The sequence below is a fragment of the Simochromis diagramma genome, unplaced genomic scaffold (genome assembly GCF_900408965.1).
Source record: "Simochromis diagramma unplaced genomic scaffold, fSimDia1.1 OVJJ01000753.1, whole genome shotgun sequence".
Taxonomy (NCBI): domain Eukaryota; kingdom Metazoa; phylum Chordata; class Actinopteri; order Cichliformes; family Cichlidae; genus Simochromis; species Simochromis diagramma.
The window spans coordinates 1,736,000-1,759,464 of record NW_024387523.1 but is presented as its reverse complement, the minus strand read 5'-3'; the positions used below and the strand labels follow the sequence as shown (position 1 = coordinate 1,759,464).

At 41.4% G+C, this 23,465-nt stretch overlaps 1 protein-coding gene across 1 annotated transcript; it reads left to right on the top strand.

Annotated features, from left to right (window-relative positions):
- The first annotated feature begins 6,210 nt into the window (after nucleotides 1–6,210).
- Nucleotides 6,211–23,415, top strand: LOC120726493 (zinc finger MYM-type protein 4-like). The gene is given in 28 exon segments (XM_040020103.1): nucleotides 6,211–6,432; nucleotides 8,196–8,922; nucleotides 9,314–9,427; nucleotides 10,361–10,437; nucleotides 10,587–10,739; nucleotides 12,143–12,369; nucleotides 12,524–12,719; nucleotides 12,894–13,097; nucleotides 13,484–13,643; nucleotides 13,731–13,846; nucleotides 13,946–14,125; nucleotides 14,369–14,519; nucleotides 14,610–14,782; nucleotides 14,890–15,034; nucleotides 16,311–16,409; nucleotides 16,514–16,551; nucleotides 16,801–16,945; nucleotides 17,394–17,506; nucleotides 17,992–18,220; nucleotides 18,609–18,836; nucleotides 18,993–19,102; nucleotides 19,431–19,608; nucleotides 19,743–19,894; nucleotides 20,037–20,151; nucleotides 20,243–20,491; nucleotides 20,657–20,751; nucleotides 20,753–20,787; nucleotides 22,090–23,415. Coding segments are annotated over 28 exon segments (4,695 nt in total). The 5' UTR covers nucleotides 6,211–6,369; the 3' UTR covers nucleotides 22,313–23,415.
- The last annotated feature ends 50 nt before the right edge of the window (nucleotides 23,416–23,465 follow it).

Genomic DNA, 23,465 nt, shown 5'->3' with positions numbered 1-23,465 from the left:
AACGTAACTACTGCAGCATAAATTCACTGTGTTAAACAAACATTATGAAAAAAATAAATCGTGAAGTTGCTAAAATTACAGTCCAATATATTTGGTGACCTCACATGTTATCAAAAATAAATAAAATTAATGAGTACATTTTTTTTAAGATTTCGAAACCATTAAAATGAATAAAAGTTACTGAAATAACTTAAAAGCAGAAAATGTTGTGATGCTGAAATCGTGAGATGAAGTAAACAATGATTAAATGATGCCAGTTAACTGTATATACACTTGGGTTTATTTATTTACATCACAGCTTCTTATTTTCTAAGCAGCTCATGCTTTCTGTATGAAAACATCTAAGAAATGTAAGCTGTCAGATTGCTGTTGTGCTACTGAAGCTTAAAGTTTAATTAAATATACCAGACATACAAAGCCAAATAAACAGCCAGTGAAGGAGAACTGTTTTCCCAGAAGGAGTTAAAGTTTTTGGATAACGCTCAGACAGACATGATATTGTTTCCAAAAAAAATATTCACGTGGACTTTCTCTCTTGGATACATGCTTCAAATCCAAGAGAACAAATATTAACAAACCTTCATAGAGAACAAGTAACAGGTTTCACAAATATATTTCTGCAAAAAGAGCTTCCTGTTTGGGATCACCACCGAACCAGGGTCCCGGTTTATTCTCTCACATGAACGTTTCCTGGACACTTCCTCACCTACCACCTGCTCCCTCGACTGTAAGCCGACCTGGTGAAGAGGGAAAAGGAGCGAGGGAGAGTTGGTAGTGTCCACCTGGCCGGCTCCATTCATGCATCATTAATGGCCCTGCATCATTGATGCGGTCCGCTGCCCACAGATAGAAGTGGTACAATGTCCTCCTCATCCACCCCCCGCAGCCTGTAGACAGGCAGGCTATAGATCCAGGTCTTTAGGTGAAGCCATATCTGCCATCCACCTCGTGACCATGCTATCACTTTCACTAGTCTTCATGTGTTGCAGCAGAAATCAGTGTCTAGATTAGTTTAGAGAGCATATTTTCAGGTGTATTCTCCTGCAGGTGTAACACACCCACAGATAAATGAGCGGCACTGCTGGAGCTGCTCCCCCGACAGCTGTCCTGGGTTTGGACGCCGGCGGATCGTGGCGGCAGAGAGGCGCCCAGAGGAGTGGAGCTTTGGTCCAGACCTACCTGCTCACCGGCTCCATCCTCCCTCCACCTTCAGCGGTGGGAAACAGGGCAGCTAAAAAACCCCTGAAGCTGCCCTCGCTCGTACCTGGAGCCAAAGGCCCCCGCGGGCGAAGCAGCATGGCTCGTCTCAGGTAAGAAGTAAAGAAACAAAAGTAGAAGTAGAAATAACTTAACTTTCTTGATGCATTCTGACAGGTCAAAGTCCAAACAATATAAAATGACAATAATGTGGAGATTAATTCATATAATTAATAAAACTATATACTAATTAATACATGAATTAGATTGTTACACATCTCTTTTGTGTGCATCATGTTTTCGGAGGAGGAATGATGTCATTCGGTTATTTTGTATCCAGTTATTCTGATCTCAGCCTCTCTTTAGTTTCGTGTCAGTGACGCCTGCAGTATTGCACATTTTTCCTCATGAATGAAAAGAATAAAATCAACATGAAGTCTTAAACATGTTGTTCTTTGTTGTTTTCTAGATTGAGCTGTTTAAATAAATTCTGGCTGAAATTTGTGTTATCAGCATTACCTGACATTATAAGTGACTGATTATACTTTCCTGATTTTCTGTTACACACATTGTATGCATACTGCTAAAGTGGTGGATGATCATATTGAAAATATCCAAATAATGAGGTCGGTATATGTAGTACAATCAAGCATGTCTTTATTTTTGTTGTACAGTCAGCAGAAGTCCCACAACAATAATGCTAAATGTAATAAATAGAAAATAAATATACAAAAAAAGCAACTTTAAAAAAATAAGTCCATTATTTAAAAGATCACAAATTAGTTTTTCAGACTGTAGGTCCTGCATGTTGGCATCCTGTACCGATGAACAGCTAGAAGCAAGTACACGTCCAGATGATTTTTTCTGCACACATGAAGCTCAGTGGTCAGCTGGAAACCCCGTGAGCCTAAAGCTCGGGCTTCAGGCTGCTCTGAACACTCAGTTGCACTCTTTTTTTTCCTGCTCTTGGCTCTCTGTGATGTCGGTGAGAAGGGATGTAACTAATGTAGTCATCACAAGCGGACAGCTCTGGCTGTGAGAAGCTTCACCCACCTGCTGTTCGAACCTTCTGTTTGAGAAGAAAAGCAAAGGATCTCAAAAAGGAGAGATTTGGGTTTTCACCGAGACCCAGTGTACGATAAATAACGATCATTTTAACTGTGAGTCTTGCAAGACTGGTCTAATGGAGCTGTAAATGTAGGATCTGTGAGGTTTATGTGTTTTCTATGTATGGATTCTTATATATACCCAGCATCTAAAGATACAAATGGTATGTGGTACTAAAGATGTGGACCCCGGGTTGAGAATGAAGGCTTCGGTTATTTACATTATATACTCAGAGTTATATTATTATCCATCAGTCAGGTGAAATCCTATGGAAAAGGAACATCAGGTGTATTAATAACATAAACACTAAAGCCGTCATGTAAATGATACCAGGATGTCCTGGTAACTCACTGACCTTCAGTACCAATCATGCAGCTGTGGCTTTGAAAGTGATTAATCCCACCGTGTGTGTCAACTCCACTATTCACTTTAGCAAAAGTGCCTGTTAAAGCGTGGAGTGGATGCTTGACTGGAATTACACCGGAATTGTTTCCTCTCAGAAGCGACCCAGTTTGATGGCTTCATGTGGGCCGCAGCCCAGTGTGCCATAAATCTCAGGCGTGGAAACCGATCTACCGCCTGATGCAGCACCCAGTGATGTTTCGCTCAGAGGAGGGCGAAACCTGAGTGAGACACAAACACACACTTCAGGCTCTTAAACACACCTCCCTCACTGTCCAGCAGAGTATTTGATGGCATCTGCTTACCCAAGCAGAGCAGGTTTTGAATAACCACCAAGTAAATGAAGAGGAAGTTCTGGTGTGTGTGTGTGTGTGTGTGTGTGTGTGTGTGTGTGTGTGTGTGTGTGTGTGTGTGTGCATGTGTTGAATCCCTCTGAGAAAAAATACATCTTACTGTGTATAAATGAAGCAGTAGAGTAATGAGGATCCTTAATAGAAGTAAAAGAGTGAGTTGGTCAGTGCAGCACTTTGATCTGAGTGAAATTAGTACACCAACACATTAAAGTGGTGATAAAACTGTAGCTTTACACACTAAATCTGACTATGTGATGCTTTGTTTTATTTTCCTTTTATTTAATTTCTTCTTTGATTTTTATTTTTTTACAGGCCTGTTGTTTTTTATTAGTATCTTATTAAAATTGTGTTTCTGTTTTTGTTTCATTGTAAGTCTTTAAGTTTTGCTTGCTTACATGTCTGCTGCAAACTGTATACAAAGTCTATTGTCCCCAGAAAATCAATACGTATGCAGACTTTGTTGACCCTCTATTTTTATGTTTATGTTTTTATTCTTTTTGGTAAGGAGATCACTGTTTTGTCCGTATATAGACTATAAATAAAGGAAAAAAGCAGCTTGTGAGAAACCTGCACTTTCTTTGCCGTGCCAGCAGGGGGTCTCACCCCCTTTAGCAAAAAGTGCAAAAAATGACTCACCTGCTCATTGGATTTATGGCACCAATAAACCCTTTTCTGATGAATGTATGGTCTCAGTTTCTAGTTTCTGTTCTGTGTTAAGTATTGTGAATCTATTGTGAATAAAATCAGGGTTTATGAGGTTTGCAAATCATTTTATTCTTCTTTGTGGGGTTTGTAAATTATGATTCCCATTATGAGTTGAATAGATGATCCTCAAGCTTAATCAGTGAGCCTGGTTCTGCTGGAAGTTTCTTCCTGTAAAAAGTGGTTGTCTGATTGTTGGGGGTTTTCTGTATAATTGTAGAGTCTGTACCTTACAGTATAAAGTGCGTTAAGGTGACTGTTGTTGTGATTTGGGGCTATTCACTAACCAGGGGTTTATGCTGTAATGGCTATAAGACGTAAAATCTTTTTGCCCGTGTAATGAACGCTGCTAAACTTGCTCCTAAATCTCTCAAATCTCTCCTGTTGAACTTAAGCCATTCCCTCCTAGTGTATGATATTTGATACATACAGTTTTTGTGAATTTTTGAGACTTCTACATCATTAGTGTGATTTCTTTCCCTCAAAAAACCTTGAAAAAAAAATAGCAAAGTACATTTTTAAGCAATAATTTAAAAGAAAAGCCAGATACAGCAAATATGATATCAATTAAAAGTCATATATGCGAATTAATGTTTTTAAAAATAGAATAAATTTGAATTTTTCTGTAATTATTTCATGGTTTAGGCTTTAGGATTTATTGGCACACCTATTAAAAACAGTTTCTAATGTCTCTGTTTTATTATTTTATTCGTAATTTTGCGCCCGTCTCACTTTGTCACTCATTTTTTAATATACCCTCACAGGGCCACTAACATGGCTGAAGACTGTTACTCTTGTTAGTAATATGCATTACTGAAAATTATTTCCTTTTTTCTCTCCGTCTGGTTCCCCAGTTTCAGTGAACCATCCCTCTTCACCACAAATGAGAACCTCCTGTTCGAGGAACTCTCTCTGAACCGTCGCCCCAGTGTTTTACAGAAACGACCACCACCGCGTCCTTCATTCAGCAAGTCATCCTCCGTGTTCCCCTATAAGACCAGCCAGCCCCACCAGGAGGTCTCGAGCTGCAGTCGACCGACCTTTATTCACCTCTCTCACGCCATCCAGCCAAGCTCGAGGCCAAGACCAGTGAGACGCCACTCACACAACCTTGCCCTGAGCTCAGACATGCTGCACGGTGACTTCCGGCCTTCAGCTTCCCAGTATAAGGAAGAGCCTTTGTCTGTGGTTGGGAAGCCTTGCCTTCTGACCTGCAGTCAGCGCCCGGCTGCTGGTCCGGCTCGCACACAGATTCACGTATTTCTACCCAGCGAGGCCGAAGGAGAGGAGGCAGACAGGGAGTCTGTGGACGAAGGCTTCATGGATGAGCTTGACAGCAAGATAACCTCTCTGAAGCTCCAGCAAGAAGCACCAAAAACAAATACACCCCACACATGACATGAATGATTCCTCCATTGTAGTCCAAGGGCAGCCCTGTCTGCATTATTATCAGTTCTTTTTTTTTATTTAAAGGTCTGTGGCTTTTAGGATTTAGGTCAGATTACCTTGTTTGGATGATCTATAGATTGTCCAGGTTTCAACATAGTAATAACACATGAAGAGTGCCCAGTTTTTCCCTTTGTTATTTGGAAGAACCGGACAGAGAGGTCTGACCTCCGACACCTTCAGACTGAACTGTACATTAGCGCTGGACATGACTGAGCATGACGAAGTTGTAGATAAACTAGGTTTCTATGATTTAATGTCGGCATAGGTTTGGTCATGTTTACATTTTTTACACTCTTCATTTCTTCTTATTTTACAAGATAGCATAGAAAAAAAAACATGCATGAAAAAGTAAGGTTTTGCAGATTAATGAGCCACTAACAGAAAATAAAATGTAGTTATGCTGATATATATATTGATGGTTTTATAGCAAATAATCTTGATCATGCTGATACAGTCAGAGATTATTTCTTTCAAAACTATAAAACAGACTGTATAAGCTTAAAATAAAAACCTTTGTGCTCTTTTTAACAGTCCAACATGTGTGTTGTGTATGCAAATTAGTGTGTTTCTACTTTATTCACATGAAGGCACAAAGTGTGTTTACGCCCTGTTTCTGTCAACAGCATAAATTTGCTGATAACAATGTAAACTATGTTGTGTATTGATAAAATTACTTTTACTGGCGTACAAGATTGGTGCTTAGTTAAAACCAATTTCCTGAACTGTTGTTTACTTCAGAAATTTCTCACTTACTGTAATGTTTTACCTTTCATTGGCCTCGTTTATGTTATTTGGTGTTTATTTGGTTATTTCTGTGAAGACATTTTAAATGTGTAACATTTGAAAAACTGTACAAAATAAAGTTTATTATTATGATACCAACAAATACAAATAGCAGTTCTATTTGGGTGAGATACATATTATTTTGGCTCCCACCATTGTAGTATTTTTCTTGCCACTAGGAGGCGGAAAAGCAACCCCAAAGATGGGGTAGACCTTGACCGAAGAAGAAGAAGGAAAACAAACGGTCCTGTTGGACTGGACGCATATGATTGTAGCAAGGGGATGCATTTTAAACGTTTTTCATTTTAGAGTTTGTTTACCATTGCTTAGTCGCATTTTATTATTAAACTCAAAGAATTGGTGATTTGGGACCACCATGGCCGATACGGAAACTAGCGGATGCGAACGTCTGACCACCAATCAAGTGACTCCTGTGCAGGTCGGCGCGGTAATTCTGTGCACGTTGTTACGGCGGTGAACTACACTTTTTAAAATCATATATCTGCATCCAAAAGAATTATAAACAGAGCGGGTATTTAACATGTGCAGAGGTTATTTATTGCGTGGTGAAAACACGGAGGGAGACTAACCGCAGTCGTAGCTGCATGGATCTGTAAGCAGGCTAGCGTTAGCTTAGCAAAGGCTGAGCTAGTAGTTCTCTCTTTACAGGTCTGCTAATTAATATATCAACAAAACATGGCTAACTCCAAGAAAGTGACTTGTACAGAGGTAATAACACCCATTACCTACAGTCTAACGGAGTATTACAGCCATTTGTCAAACCTCTGTGCAGCAGCCACGCTGTAGTAAGCTAACTTGTTATGGTGTTGCTGCACGCCTAAAACAGAAATTAAACCTTTGCATTGAATCTGTACTGAGTGTGTGTGTGTGTATATATATATATATATATATGTGTGTGTGTGTGAAACACACCCCGTGTTTATTAAATGGTCCCTGATAAGGTACCTCTATTGCAAACTTAGGCTGCTAAACTTTGCACAAATCCGTGCTGCAGAATTTAGCTTCGCAAAATGCGGTCGGGTCTTTAACCTGTACCAAACCTGAGCACTGACTAGCCCTACTGATAGTTTTAAAGGTTATTTAATTAATTACACGATGCAGTCAGAGAAGCGGACACTGCTGAGCTTGATCCTGCTGCACATGGAAGCAGTTCACGGTGTTTTTAGTGCTTCAGATCAGCTTATGGTAGCGCTTTTATATCCCTAAAATGAGGTTATATTAATGTGGTATGCACATCCCTGCGGTGTGACCATTTCCTCTGCTTGTGTTTCAAACACCTTAGTTTGAAGAGTGAAGCATCATGGGCATTATGAGTCTGCAGGAGAATTCAGTATCAGCAAAGATGGATATTTTAGGTCTGAGACAGCCAGCTTTTTAGTCTTTCTTTGATTAAACTGGTGTTTGGCAGACATTTCTGCACTTGGTTTTGATTTTAGAGCTTTATTATTAACTGCACAACAACCACCTTGTTTAAATTTGGCTACAGAGTGGTGGGACGTGTTTCCTGCCGTACTTAGGTTTTGTGCAGCTCATATTTCACAGCCCTGTGGTTTGGAAACTCTTAGACACAGTCATGTTCGGTCTTGAGTGAATATCTAAAAAAAAAAGAAGAAGAAGCATATCTGGTTGAGTTGCGTCAGCGTAGCTAAGTAAAGATTTTAAATGTATCTGTAGTGTTTTAATTATTTTAAAACCCCACCATGCATGAGGAGTGACAGAAATGTTTGGGTCTTTAAAAGAAGTCTCCTTTCAAAACACTAAAACGGACACAGCATAAAATACTCACAGCTATGCAAGAAGTGCAGATATAAATGTTTGGTTTCTAAAATTAGTTTTTATTGGTCAGCTTTCATCTGGTCTTTGCATCACACACCTCTGTTGTTTTGTATTCTTTGTTTCTGTATATCTTGCTCTTGTCTGTTCTCTTTTATGTTGGCTTTTAACCAGAACCTGAGTGCAAAATTTACTTTTACTGCCTGTAAATACATCTGTTGGAATGACAATAAAAATAATTGAATTCTCAGATTCGCAGTCGTTGCTGCATATCATATTTTATAGAAGTGCAAATCTAGAAATTGCAGAACTAATTGTTCTGTTTTTGTCCATTGTGGACATTAGTGATTGGCTTAGTTACAAAGCAGAGACTTGTGTGTTCTGTAAACTGTCTATTGTCCATCATAGGTAACAGAAGGGACCGATGGAGAGGCTGTGGAGGCAGTTTCAGAAGCAGCAGCATCGGCGGACGCTGGAGAAACGGAACACGTTCATGAATCTTCCCATGAACTTTCCAAAGAGAGGGAAGAGGATAATGATGCTGCTGCTGCTGCTGAAAAAGACATGGAAAGTGAAGAAGCAGAACTTAAAGAAACTGAGACTGAGGTGATCCACTCTGTTGGTTCTACATCTCCATCACAAGCTTTTTCTGCAGAGGAGACAGAGGAGACCGTTACGGTTAATGATGGTGAGCCAGGTAGCACCACAGAGCCCCAAAAAGAGGCTCCTGAGGTGAAATGTGACGAGGGTCTTGAGGTGATATCTGATGAAGGGGTTGAGTCAAAGGCAGAAGATCTTGCAGGGAAGGATGAGAGCCAAGAGGAAAGCCCTGCAGTAGCAGATGTCAGTGAGGATGCATGCATGGACGCAGCTCCTGATCGTGAGGAGGAGAAAGAAATAAAAAACACTGATGAAAACATGGACACAAGCAATGACACTAAGGAGGAAGTCTGCACAGAGCAGGAGTCATCCATCTGCTGTAAACCAAAGGTTTTGACAGCGGGCGATGAACTCGATGAGATGATGGACATCGGTACAGTGGATCAGGTGGAGCAGGAAGCTCAGATGAAAGAGGAGGAACAGAACAGCTTGAAGGATATGGAAAGCAGCCGCTCACCTGATGCTTCTAATACAGGTATAAAGATGCTCTTTGATTGGTAGATTTCTAGATGCAAAATAGAATCTTTATGATCTTGTAGGAAATTATCTAAATAAATAAAACTTTTAATATCAGCAAATATGAGAAAACATCTACCCTGATACTCCTTCATCTGCTAAAGGCCAAAAATGTATTTCCTAAAAAGCGACCACTACAAACATTTTGTAACTTTTAAATGCAGACAGGCTTCTCTAAAAAGACCCTTTGACCTTTGTTACCCTGCAACCCTCTGCGAGTCCACGTCAGAGCACACTGAGCTTTAGAAATGCTTTCACTCCTCCTTTAAAGGCAGCATGGCAGAAAGTCTCCCAACAAAGCGTAGTTTTCATCATCCCACTAAATGCTGTGCTTTAAAATTCCCACACAGCCTCAGTGACGGAGGACAGTAACTCTGTTACGGAGGAAGCTGATGTAAAACCCACAACTTCAGACTTGATGCAGTCCAGCTCGTCTCCATCGTCTGAGGCCACAGGAAGTACAGGTGGGTGATCTTAATGCCAAAATACAAATAGTACGAAATTAAAATCTCATTATGTGGAAAATCTTGGCAGCAGAATAAACTTTAATATTAATATTTTCGTTAAATTTATTAAATTTGTAATAAATAAACAGAAAACCACCCCTAGAAATCCACACACATAAAAAATCATCCCAAATTGTATATAACAAGACTAAAATGGTACGGTTCACATGAAACGACTATCCTGACTGAACCTTTGTGAAATGCTTTATTAGAGTCCAAAGATCTTTTCAAATTTGACTGAACAAACCCAATTTTCTTTTTTTTCTTGTTATTGATAGAAATTAAAATGCAGAGATATACATCAAATAAAGTGATACAGATCTGCTGCTGTGTGCTGACCTGTTATGTTTACACATGTAGCCAAAAGGGAACACGCTAATAAAGGAAGTATTTGTCCCTTTTGAAATGGTCAAAGGCAAACAAGCATCTCAGCATTTTGGCTCTTAGTTGGTTAAAATGGTTGTAACTGTGCAACTAAGAAAACACTGAATAAAATTTAACATTGCTGAATATTTTTGAGTTTAACGGCTCACTCCCAACATAAAGCTGCTTTTCGGCTGCTCTGTTATTCACGAGCATGTTTGATTTGGAGGCGTTTTACACCAGGTTCCCTTCCTGAAGCAACCCTGGAGGTATTTTTGTCTCCTCCCAGGGTTAAACGAGGGATCATTGACTGGTTAAATGAATGATTAAACCATGACACCATAGAGCCACTAAAAACACAATCTTTTTTTTTAAATATCTTAACACTCAGACCGTGGTTCAGTATGAATTTTGTTTTGTCCGACACAGTGACAGTTGTTGTGAATGTTTTCATTCATTCATGTTCTTCATGTTTTTGTGTTCACTTCCTTTTACACTTGCTCACACGCTGCTCACGTGTTCTTGTAGGAAGAGACAGCTCGTCACCGGCGATGATGTTGAACGGCATGAAAGTCGTCAAGCTTTCTATACCGAGATTAGACGTTGTAAGTAGAAGTAAGATAGAATTTAGGTTTCAGGCTTTTCTTACCTGCTCTATTAATATACGTGAAAGTTCATTGAAAACTATTGATTAGGCTGTCACCATAAGCTTTCCGTCAAAATAAACAGCATATACATGTACTCTTTGTTCTAGGAGAGGCTGCACACTTCAACCCAAAGTGTCAAGTTGTCTCCTTCACCTCCGTTGGTCACTGTGAAGGACGAGCCGGTGGATGAGGAATATGAACAAGCTCTAATGTCCAGTTCCTCTACAGCAAGTGTGAAAGATGAGCCTAATACTGCAAGGGTGAGACACACTCTGCTTAAGGATTTGTGGAGTTATGCTATTAGATTTGGCAAGCGTATGCAGAGCTGTCACGCAACGATCAGGTGTGGAGACAGTTGCAGAAAGTTTGGGAGATGGAACAGCAGTTACTGAAATGAAATATTTGATATTCAAAACCCATGTAGTGAACAAAAAGGCTGGAAAGGAAGAGGCACATGATGTCTGTAGTGCAAAGGTGTAAAACAACGAGTCCAAAGTGGCTGCAAAAGAACACTTGACACGAGCTGGGAGTATGATGGAGTGGTCCCAAAAAAAGGTGGAAGTTACGACAACGACAGAGGGAGAACAGGCCTGCGTATATGAAGGAGGAGAATTTTTCAGAATCTGAGAATTTGAGATGGTTTGGGCATGTCCATATGACCGGACACCCTGCATTAGACCTAGAACACTGAGAGCGGTTGTCCTCTGGCTTGCTTGTGATAGTCGGAGGGGGTAACTTGTATGTATGGAGCCAGTCTGTGAGCAGCAATGATACCAAGACAAAAAAAAAACTGGGACAAGATCAGGTAGACTCACACATGAACTTGCATGTTTCAGGATAATTACTGGTTTCTTCGTTTCATCAGTTCTTTATTCTGGCTATTGTATACTTGGCATGACTGACACTGAGTCTAATAGACGAGAGGTGGGGAACTCCAGGCCTCGAGGGCCGGTGTCCTGCAGGTTTTAGACGTGTCCTTGATCCAACACAGCTGATTCAAATGGCTAAATCAATATCAATATGTCCAGAGGCCTGGTGATGAACTAGTTATTTGATTCAGGGTGATATCAAAAACCTGCAGTGCGTTTCCCACTCCTGTAATAAACCAGAGTGCAGGAAGAGGTTCAGACTCACAGATCTGTACCTCAAACTAGACTTCCTGAAATATCCACGTAGTTCCTAAAGCAACATATTTCTACCAGTATTACACCATTGCCATAAAAGATGGTTAATTCACTACTTTGCAGCATTAAAACCTTTTCACACCTGAAATCTGGAAATTGAAGGAGGAAGAGAATTATTCTTTCTTACATGGAGTTAACAGCAGCAGGAAACCAGCTGCAAACATATGATTACTTGTGTAAGTGATAGGTTTGGTGGCAGAACATGACATGTTGTCACATTTGGACTTTGCAGGTTTAAAACTGTTTAGTGTCAGATCTCACTAGCTTGGACATTTTCATTGTCACGTGGATCTCCTTAGCTGATGTCTAGAAAAGTCCACAGCTGTGGGAAACCCGGGGAACACCAAAGAGAAAATCTGTTGCTGCTAGTTTAATATAATAATATATAACATCATCAGTCAGGATCTGGTCTGGGTCCAGTTTCTGAGAATGAAGCCTGAATCCCTGAACCGTTACTGACGTTTCTCTCATGTTGAAAGGAGGACCTGAGGATCGGATCTGTGTATTCTGAGAGTTCTGAGACGCAGACGCTGCCCATCGTCAGCCCGCCGTCTTCGCACATGTACTGCGCTCACTGTAAGAAGAACCTGATGAAGGGACAGACGGCTTTCCAGAGGAAGGGCTCTCCAGCGCTCTTCTGCTCCACCACCTGCCTCTCATTGTCTCAGGCCAGGGGAGCCACTAAAATCTGCCACAACTGCCAAAAGTGAGTTCTGCAGATTAGAGTAGGCTTACTACTGTTATTACTACTGTTTGATGGGTGAAGTAATGTCACCCAATGATACGCCTCAAAGTAAACTGCATTGTAGTTTGATTGAATTTGGATTTCTCCTTGGCCTCTTTTCCTCCCGTTCCTTTAGGTTGATAATTCGGCCTCAAGACGTCATCCTGGCTCCGGATCTCAAAGGACTCATGAAAGAGTTCTGTGGCCAGATCTGCCTGACGTCCTTCAACTACAAGAAAACTGTCTCCAACTTCAGGAAAACTGCTGTTGCTGTGAAAGCTCTACAGACTGTACCACAGTCACTCTGCAGCATGTGCACCAGATACTGTGTCGTAAGTCGAACAGAACAGGACTGCCGCTAATGATTATTTCAATTATTTAATATAGAATTATCCAAACCGTGTTAAAAATGTCCTCCTTGTCTCATGCATTATTTACACCATATGAAACTATGCTGATAGTGTGAACACTCTTCACCTGTGCTGCTCTTTGTCGTCTCTCTGCAGAGCAAACATGAGGTGATACTGAGCGGCGCTGTCCACAAGATGTGCAGTGACGCCTGCTTTAACCGCTTCCGTACAGTAAATAACCTTTCGATGGCGGGCTGCGCCAACTGTGGCTCGTACTGCCACAGCAAACCGCTCATGCTGAAGCTGGAAGAGGGCAGCAAAACCGTGTGCAACCTGGATTGTTTGGGGAAATACAAAGAGGTATGGAAACAGTTCTCTGCTTCATTGCAGATACATTTATTTTGAATTAGTCCTCATTTGAACTCTTGAAAGCCCAGTTGGAGTAACTCAGAAGGCAGAGGGTGGTCTCTGCCTGTGGAGCTACCCTTTGAAAAACCTGCAAACTTTATTGGTGGTGTCTAAACTGTTCATTAAAAGAACAGAGGGGGTCTTCAGATTTCGACTCTATAGGGGAAAGAGTTAAATTTTTTAGCACTATTTTAAAGTTGCATGCCTGCAGTGAGTGTCAGCACATGTGGGAAACAAAGCCAGTTAACTTTCTCGCCTCCTCTTTCTTACTCTGAGAGTTAAAACGGTTGAGGTTGTTTGCAACATGCCTCATATTGTTTTTTAAAATTAATTCACAGAAAAGCAAGATAACCAAGATGACCCAGCCGTGCACAATGTGTCGCACCGCCCGCTTTGTGGCAGAAATGGTGGACAGCAAAAACAGTGATGACTCTGTGGATCTTTTCTGCAGCAGCAGCTGTGTGATGGCGTACAAAGTCCAGACTGTTAGTTCTTCAGGTACGCGATGCCAGCTTCTCATTGAAGATTAAACCTTGTACTTGTTTTTGTTAAATGATTGTTTATGATGGATTAATTTGGTTTCAGGTGCTCGGATAAACTGTGATAACTGTGGCAAAAACAGCGTACCGTCCTACCACCTGGCCATGTCCGATACCTCAATTAGGAATTTCTGCACTCTCCCGTGTGTCATGGCTTTTCAGGTATTTACTTAAAGTTATTTAAAGACAAACCTAAGAAAGATTTTTGAAAAATGAAAGCTGGTATTTCAGACTTCTGGTGTTTCTTTTTCTGCGCTTTAGGAAAAATTTAAGCAGTCGCAGAAGCAGGTGAATGTTTTTACGAAGCTGCCCATGGGATCGTCCCAAATTCAGCCCGTTAGTACAACGCCAGTGCAACAGGAGGCAAAAGTGTCCCAGAAAGTGAACTGCTTCCAGTGCTCCCGCGTCATCACTTTTAAACCTGAGCTCATCCAAATGAAGGTAATTAATGGAAACAAATAAATTATGAGTGGAAAGTTTTACATTTAGAGATCAGTAATACCACAACAGTGTTCCTGTGGGCTTTAAATGAAAGTCACGGCATTTCGGATGAGGACCTGAAATGCTTTTGGTCCTCACGGGTAAAGTCTTGTCAACACTTTCAAGAAAATGAACACAGAAAATAGACCTTGTCCGTTCAGGCTGACATTACTCATGATTTGTACCTTCTGTGTGTGCGTGCAGGACAAGATGGTTTTTCTGTGCAGCGTGGACTGTTCTCACGAGTTTAAGAAAGCCAACAACGTGACGAGTGTGTGCGAGTACTGTATGATCGAAAAGATCACCAGAGACGTGAAGAGAGTCAACAACAAAGACTGTTACTTCTGCAGCGACGGTAAGGAGTCGTGGAAATCGATTCGTCGGCTGTAAGAACCCGATTCTGCTCTGAAATCTGTGTTTATTTTATTTATTTCTGTGTGTCCAGGCTGTAAGCTCCTGTTCAGACACGACTTGAGTAAAAACTGGGGGAAGCACTGTCACTCCTGTGTTTACTGCCACTCCGTTTCAAAGAAGCTGGTGACGGCGCAGTACGGAGGCTCGACGGAGGAGTTCTGCTCGGAGGAGTGCAGGTCCAAGTACACCATGCTGTTCTGCCACGTAAGCAAACCGCAGTAAAGATATTAAAATCATAGTTTTACACCAAAGCGGCAATCTCTGTGAGCATGATCTCCTCCGCCACGTAAACACGTTGCTTTTCCACTCAGGTTGCAAAGTGCGACACCTGCGGGCGGAAAGGGAAGCTAAAGCAGAGCCTTCCCATGCTCGGGGAAGTCAAACACTTCTGCGACCTCAGCTGTCTGCTGCAGTTCTGCTGTGAGACAGTGGCCACGCAGGGTGAAGTCGTGAAAGGTGCATACCGTGTTTTTATCCCTGTTTGAATCTGTAACTTCATCTGATTTATATATTTTTTTAATGGTGTAGTGGTTAGCACTGTTGCCTCACCGGTTTGATCGGCCTTTATGGGCGGAGCTTTCTGTGTGGAACCTGTGCGTTCTCCCAGTCTCTGTGTTTCCTCCTGTTTTACTTAAGTGTTGGAGTAATCTAAACTGGTTTCAGGAGTGTGAGGTTCTGAGTCAGCCCTGTGATGGACTGGCATGCTGTCTAGGGTGTAATTTGCCTCACCCTATGACAGCTGGAATAGAGTGAGGCTTATTCAGACATGTTTAAAGTTTAATTAATGACTTTTGAAGCTGCTGCTTTTGATAAAATCAGTTTGGGTTTGATGAGTTTGGCTAAGCTTTCCTTGGCAGTCTTTAAAACTGTAGTAAAGCAAAGTATTACTTTCTTTTGATTGAGTGGCTACAAAACATGGTGGGTCACATATAAGCCAGTTTGATGTTAAGGGCTAGCACAGAGAGATGTGCAATCATTTGTGGTCATGTTGACACCTAAGGCCAATTTAGAATTACTATGTAACATAACATTCACGTCTCAGGATTGTGGGAAGAAACTGTCACCTGGAGAGAATCCACACAGACACATGGTGAACATGTAAATTCCTCACAGAAAACCCACAGAGCTCTTACTGTGACCCCACAGCCTTAACCACTGTGCTGCTGTAAAGACAGACAGCAAGAAATGCTAATGTGGTAAATCAAAGAGGCACTGAGGCCTAGATTCATACTGTGTTGCGGACACAGACAGCTCGAGACAACACTGTCGGCTTCTTTGATGCCCACCGCATCCACAGTTGTTGCAGTGTAATGTATAATCTCCATGAATGAGTCAATGTGAAGTTGGCAGAGATGTGGATGGCACTGACTGTTTCGTTCATCATCTGATGGCAACATTTGCATTGCATGCAAGACTGTAAAACTGAGCTGCTGCAACACTGGACTGCATGTTTGACACCAGCTGTTAACTGTTGTTGTTCTTTAATAAAATATGAATATTTCTGGTACTAACTATTAAGGCAACAAAGCTAAATGTTTACTAGTCGTGCACAACTCGAGATTTCCTTATTCCTTAATAGATTTAAATTAATTCTTAAACTAGAAAAACTAAAAAATGTTTTGCAACTGGGTCACAAAGTAAGACCAAGAATGCCTCTCTCTGAGGATTTAGGAAGAAGTCGGGAGCGACTTCCTACTGAGACGTTTTAAGTTTGTTGCTGTTTTGCTTTCAGCCAGCACAGGAGAGGCCACACCTGTGATCGCCAACGTCATCTCGCTCGCTGGCACGCCAAAAGGAAAACCTAACACTTCTGATAGAAGTGCCCAACAAAGTACAAAACAAAAACAAACACACGCAAGATATTAAAAAGAAATCATTTTGTACTGTTAATCATCAGTAGCTGCACGAGTTTCATATTTTGTCTTTTTTCTGCAGGTACAGCATCAAACTCTCAGTCAAAGACCTCTGGACACGTAAGTACATTTTTTTAATTCATGTATTCTTTTTGTATACAGTTGTATTTTTTCCAATTCCTTTTTTTTTTTCCAGTGTAAGTTATGTTTATGAAAAATATATTTCTTAGTTGAAATGATGCACTTGTGCTTTTAAAAGGAAATCTTTGGGACATTTAGTTCAGTCACTTTTAGCTTGAAGGAAGTAGCCCATGTAGTGTTACAGATGAGTAACTTTAGAGATGTTATTGTCATTTTTCTGTCCTTCAGATCAGCATTCAGACCGAAACGGTGAAGACTCATCCTCCTCCCCCGACTAAAATCCTGAAGAACAAGGCTCTGCTGTGTAGACCGCTGGTGCAGAACAAAGGAGTCTCCTGCAAAACGCAGACGGTCGACGTGGAGGCACAGACGGGTAAAAGAAGCACACAGGCAGTGTCTCTGTCAGGGCAACACCTCCGCTTTACTCTGTGTTTAAAAAGCTTCAAATAGCTGTTCAATCTGATTGATTACAGCTGAATTACTGCTGCTAGCTGCACTTCACAGCGTTTAACGCTCGGGTCACAAACACAGGTTAAAGGGTAAGGGTCATAATCAGCTGAGTTTATGTTGTTATGAAGACAGCGAATGCTTGTGGAGAGGAATCTTATTCAAATGCTTAACTGATGCTTTGAAGTTTGAACTTTCTGGGCAGAGCACTAATGTATGCTCACGATTTTACAGACAAGACTAAATGTAAAGTATTTGTTTGTCTTTGCACACTGTACATGCTTCCTTTTTAAACATACTTACTGCAAGAGCAAACTCTGTGCCATGTTCTTATCTAATCACGCCTGCTATTCCCTTTTTTTTTCTCTCTGTAGATGATATCTTCCCAAAAATGGTGATCCTGCCTGTTCCTGTGCCGGTGTACCTTCCTGTACCCATGAACATGTACAGCCAGTGCACTCCCAAGCCCGTCGGCCTGCCGTTACCTGTATGTCTAACAATGCAACCACCTTGGAACTTTATTATTTCTAATTAATTCAAATTTTTCCCATGACTTTTTGTCTTAGAATTTACATTTGTCTTTTTAAGGTTTATTTAGAATAATTAAAATGAGGAATATTAAGATCAAGATGGATTTTATTTGGGAAACTGTTAACATGCTTGTGACAAAACCATGCACTGTAACACTGTAACAAAAACAGCAGCAAGAAGTAAAACATGTAGCTCAACAAATGGGCATATATATGTACACATGAACCATAGGCGTGACCCCGTGACCCATAGCATTTTGATTCAGACAGGATGTTCAAATGATTGGCGACCTGTCTGCGGTGTACCCTGCCTCTTGCCCTATGGCAGCTGGGATAGGCTCTCGCCATGGATAAATTACATTACACACTCCTTTAATCTTCAGCTTTGTTTTTGCCCTTACTAAGGTCCCACTCATGAGCTCCTTCCTTCTTTCTACCTCAGCTTCCTGTGCCAATGTTTCTTCCTGTGACGATGGACAGTGCTGAGCGCATTGTGGAAACCATCCAGGAGATCAAACAGAAGATCCCGTCCGATCCGTACGAGGCAGAACTCATCCTCATGGCGGAGATGGTGGCCGAAGACGACGAGAACAACGACAAGCCGGAGACGCGCAAAGAGGAGAAAGCGGTGAAGAAAACGCCTGAAAAGCAAGAAGCACCCGTCACAGATGGTGAGACGAAACATTTAATGAGGCCACGAAAAGATGAAAGTAGGGGGTACTCAAGGCCATCAAGCCATCATATTACAGGGTTAAACAGTTAAAGCTATTGTAGTTTTGTGTTTATTAAGTTTTATTTTGTTTGTGCACCAGTGGCTCTTGAAGGAAGTATTGACATATTTGACCAAACTGACTAAAACTAAAGAAATGTTGTCATATTTATAATTTAGTTTTGTAAATGCATAATTAATTAACTTTAATAACGTCAGCGTGCACATGTTAGGATTTCATCCAAGTTATCTGTCAAAGTTGCATCATTTTATTCCCATACAGATAGTTTTGGTGTTATTAACAGTGTATTCATGCTGTACTAACAGACACTGTGATGGTTGTTTTGTAGACCATGTCAGTAACTACAGTGATGACTTGGACACCGACGAACTGGCCACTTTCCTCAACAGCTGGGAGGATGCCTCCTCTGACGCGGGGCCCTTGTCGCCAAGTAAAACCTACGCCAGCGAGAAGTTCAACTCAGTTTTAGATGTATCTGTGGGCATGCCCAGTGAGCCCGAGCCCGCACCACCTCCTGGTCCGCCTCCCATGGACATCGAAGCCGAATTCACTGTTGGTGAGATGATAGGCATACATCCATAATACTGGACGTTCAGGGAGTTTATCTCCAGTTTATCTACATTTCTTTGGACATTTTTACTTTAACCCCTTCAAAGATCTGCTCTGGGCTTTTGCGCGTTTAGTCTCATGTTTGATGTCATGTCATTGCCAGAAACTCTGGAAAGGATGGCCAAACAAAGAGAGCAGTGCAACAAGTCCCCAAGCCCCCCGCCTGCTGCTCCAGTACGACGACAAGCTCACAGGAAAGCCAGAGAGAAGAGGGTAACTGCTGCTTACACATCTAAAGCTGGCTTTATATGCAACAAAACATTAGAGAAGGAGATGATGTAACAAAAAGATGGCGTTGTGTGACCCCTCCACCCATAATTATGTGTCAAAACAGGAAACAGTAGTAGTAGTATAACATAGTAGGTTTTCAACCTTTTCCTTCTTTTTCTTTATTTAAATAAAAGTTTTAAATGTCTCCCTCCTTTAGATGGGGACATAAAAATAACCAGCATGGTTTTATCAAAGAAGGCTGCAGAGCTGCAAGACTTGAATGACTTTGGTCTGTGTTGTCTAATAATGCATCCTCTATATGTTATCACAGGGTCGTAAGCCACAGCGTCAGTCTAAGGCTGCTGAAACGTCTTCGGCAAAGAGTACTTCCAAAAAGCCCGTGGAAGTAGAAATCCCAAAACTGAAGAGTGAATATGGAGTTGATGCCTGGAAGCGATGGATCCAGTGGAGGCAAACTCAGCCCAACCTGGAGAATCCACGCTTTGGCTGTAAGTCTGAATATAAAATGCATTTGAACACTGCAGCACTTCGGGCTGCATTTCCTGCATTCTCTGACTTTCCTGTCTCTGTTAAGACTTTCTAATTAAAAACAAATAAACATGGCTTTTAATCTTGATGTCAGCGCGTCCTCTGGAGCTGAAGGAGGATCTTCTTAGCTGCACCACTGCTGAGCTCAGCTACGGCCTCTGCTGCTTCATCGCTGAGGTGAAACGACCAAACGGAGAGCCGTACTCGCCCGACACCATGTTTTACCTCTGCCTCGGCATCCAACAGGCAAGACATTTTTCTCAGAGAAACTAAGTGTAAATATGGATACACTTAGATATACATGTCATCATATTTATAACCATTTTCTAACATAGTCCAAACTTCCTTTACTTTCCTGGTTCTCTAAACTTTTTGTCTTTCTCTGCAGTATCTGTTTCAAAACGGTCGTGTGGAGAACATTTTCATGGATCGCTTCTATAACAAGTTTTCCACTGAGTTCACCAACTTGCTGCGAGGTTTCAAACCTTCAATCACACCCAGTGGTGAGTTTCCAACACCACCTTTGTCTCTGTCAGTGTTACACAAAGAACGCCTGTTTGCTCAGATTTACAGCGGGTCACTTTCCCTCCGCAGGTTATATCCACTCCCGTGTGGAGGAGGAGTTTTTGTGGGACTGTAAACAGCTGGGGGCGTACTCCCCTATCGTCCTCCTCAACACTCTGCTCTTCTTCTGCTGCAAGTACTTTGGCTTCACCAAGGTGGAGCAGCACCGTCAGCTGTCCTTTGCACACGTCATGCGCTGCACAAAAACCAATCTAAACAACACCAAGACCACATTCCTGCGCTTCTACCCACCGCTGTCCGGACCCGAGGCGGAGTCAGGTACCAATGTGCAGAACGTCAGATTTAAACACACAGAGCTAAATGCGTTGATTTTGCAGTTAAGAGTCGACAGTCCGCCTAAAATTAGCAGTCAAACAAATTCTGACTGTTTTCATGTACAAATTTTCCTGAAACTTGCACACTGTCTGTATGTGTCCTCTTCAGATGCAGAGGGTGGCCCAGCGAAGAAGCGGAAGGAAGAGGAGAGTAAAGAAGAAATCCTGGAGATGATGGAGAACACGGAGAACCCTCTCCGCTGTCCCTGTGAGACTCTACGAGTTCTACCTCTCAAAGTGGTGAGTGTTGTACAACCACAGGTGCACTCGCGATGGATCTGTGGCTGGTTGGACTCCGCTTTCAGCACGTGAACTTTGTGAAGTAAATGGCTGCACAATAATCTTGCATTACCTTTCCTACATAACTGCTATGTTCAGTTTATTTTAAATAGGTATATTTATTTAATCTTGCAGTGTCTAGTTTGTATTTTCTCTCTGTGCCTGTGTAGGTTTCCTTCCAGAGTACAAAAACTTGATTGTTTGCTTCTTCTAAATAAGCTGTAGGTGAGGTTAGTTATCTGTGTTAGGCTGCGACGGACTGGCGACCTTTGCAGGGGCCTCTCGGCCTGCAACAGCTACTTGGTTAAAAAAAGGGATGATGCAGCTCCTGAGATACAGTCGCTTCTTTTGTGGCGCATATATTGTTTGTTGTCAGATTTTGAGACCTGATATTACAAGAGTAGCTCACAAAACTGTCTAAAACCAGTATTTTGAAAGGTACAAATAAAAACTCACTCAGTGGGCTCAGTTAAGCCCAGAGAGTTTGATCTAAAACCAGAAGAAGAGATCACATCACTTTCAGCATCGCGACAGAAGCTCCAGTTTTATGTTTGTTTATGTAAGAAGGATTTTAACTAACACAAATGCATCATATAAACATGCCAGATTCAGCCAAACATTATCTTGATTTTTCGTGCTCAGGTTGGACGTATTCATCTGCTAAACTTTCAGGGCACCAAAGCTCTGGAAGGATCTGCCTGAGAAGTTTAGACTCTGCACTTAACTACCTTCCTCTCATTCATCTCCTTAAATTTGAACTTAACCTCTGAGTTTTCTTACTTGTGACATCATATTGTTTCATATTTGTGTTACATGAAGTAGGCTTGTTGGGGTTTTTTAAAGATGCCGTTTCCCATTTGGCCAATTACACTGATCACATGACTTGAATTTGAATGAATGCTTTATTGGCCATATGCAGGTTGCCCCGCAGAGGAATAGGAAATATCTTTTTTAAATATTACTTTTAAATGTTATTTAAATTTAAATATGATAATAAGTTACACTTGAAATATTAAGCGTCATAACATTTAAATGAGCCGACATTTGCCACTTGCCTGATCTGCACTACTGCACAACTAATAAAAGGTTAAGTGTTAAATGTCAGTAAAGACTCATAAAACCTGCCACTCACTGATTCTTTTAAAGTTTATTTCTTGTTTGGATGTGGAGGGCTGGATTGAGATGGTCCACAGGCCGACCCTCATTTTACTCTGATTTATCAGCACATTGATCTAATTCTTTGTTCCTGTTTCTTCCGCCCAGCTCGGAGTCGGTTAAGCAGCGAACCAACATGTTCTACCTGCACCCCGAGCGCTGCTGTGTCCCCAACAGCCCGCTGTGGTTCTCCTCCACCGCTCTGGACGACACCACCATGGAGGCCATGCTCATCCGCATCCTCACAGTCAGAGAGCTGCATCTCGACACAAAGCAGCAGACGAGCGATGACCCACCGTTTATACCCGAGGAGGAGGAGGATTCGGAGTGAACGTGAAGTGACCTTTTACCGGAGTTGCAGCTAGTGATGTAAATGTTTGGATATTATCAAAAATGTTCGCTGAACATAAACGGACAGGAAAAAAAAACATTCACAACAGCAGTGTGAAACAGCAAAGAGTCACATTTCAAACGCACGTTTGGACAGAACCTCCGATTCACATCGCTTATGTAGAGGTGAGGCTGAGATGCTGGACTCAGCATTAAAGACTGTTTACTGCTCAGCAGGGCACGCAGCTGCCCTCCTGTGTTTATGTGGTTGTGTCTTATGGAAAATACTACTTTTATCTCCTTCCATGTGTTATGATTCCTGACCTTCCTGTGCACACTGGACTTCCAAGTTTTTCTAAAGCTAGCCCTCCATCTCGGAGTGATGGAGGTCCCGAATAGAGAGCTGCATATTTTTAGTTTCACTACATTCACACCTCAGAGGCCAAAATGAACACGTCTGTGTTTGCAGTAGTTAGAATATTTCCTGGGTCAGTACTTTTGCACACCTCAAGAATTGTTGCAATCTCACTTTGAGAAAACACAGTTTTAACATCTGACTGGAGATTTTACCTGAATCATGATTTGATTGATTTTTCTTCCAGATTCCTTTTTAAGTTGTGATGCTAAACGTTGAAAATGTACACAATTCACACGTTGTGTTTTGTGGTTAACAGATAATCCTCAGATACTTTAAATGATGTTATCAATCTGAAAAGAAATTACAGCATCGAACAATGTAAAAATCATCATTGGTGCCTGATTGAAGGGATTAAAGATTTTGGAAGTGATTCAATTACATTTTAAGAAATTAGAGATTTGAGTGTTGGGTAGCTGCTGTCCCTCATTATGACTTTCAAGCAATCTGAGAAGAGAAAAGCCTACAACTCTAAAGTTTTAAACTCATTTTGGGATTTCATACTAAACAAACCTTAAAGCAGTGAGTTTTTGCATAATGAGCTCTGGTATTATATGAAAGCAAATAAAGCTGTCCGTTTGTGTATGTCTAGATTATTTTAACCCCCTTAGAGTATGGCTGCCAAGGTTCTCTTGAGTGTTTTCTATTATATGTTCATTTTGAATAATAAAAAAAAAAACTCTTCAAAACACTTGTTTTCTTTTGAGACTCTACAATTGCACCTGTGGGAGAGGTCTGC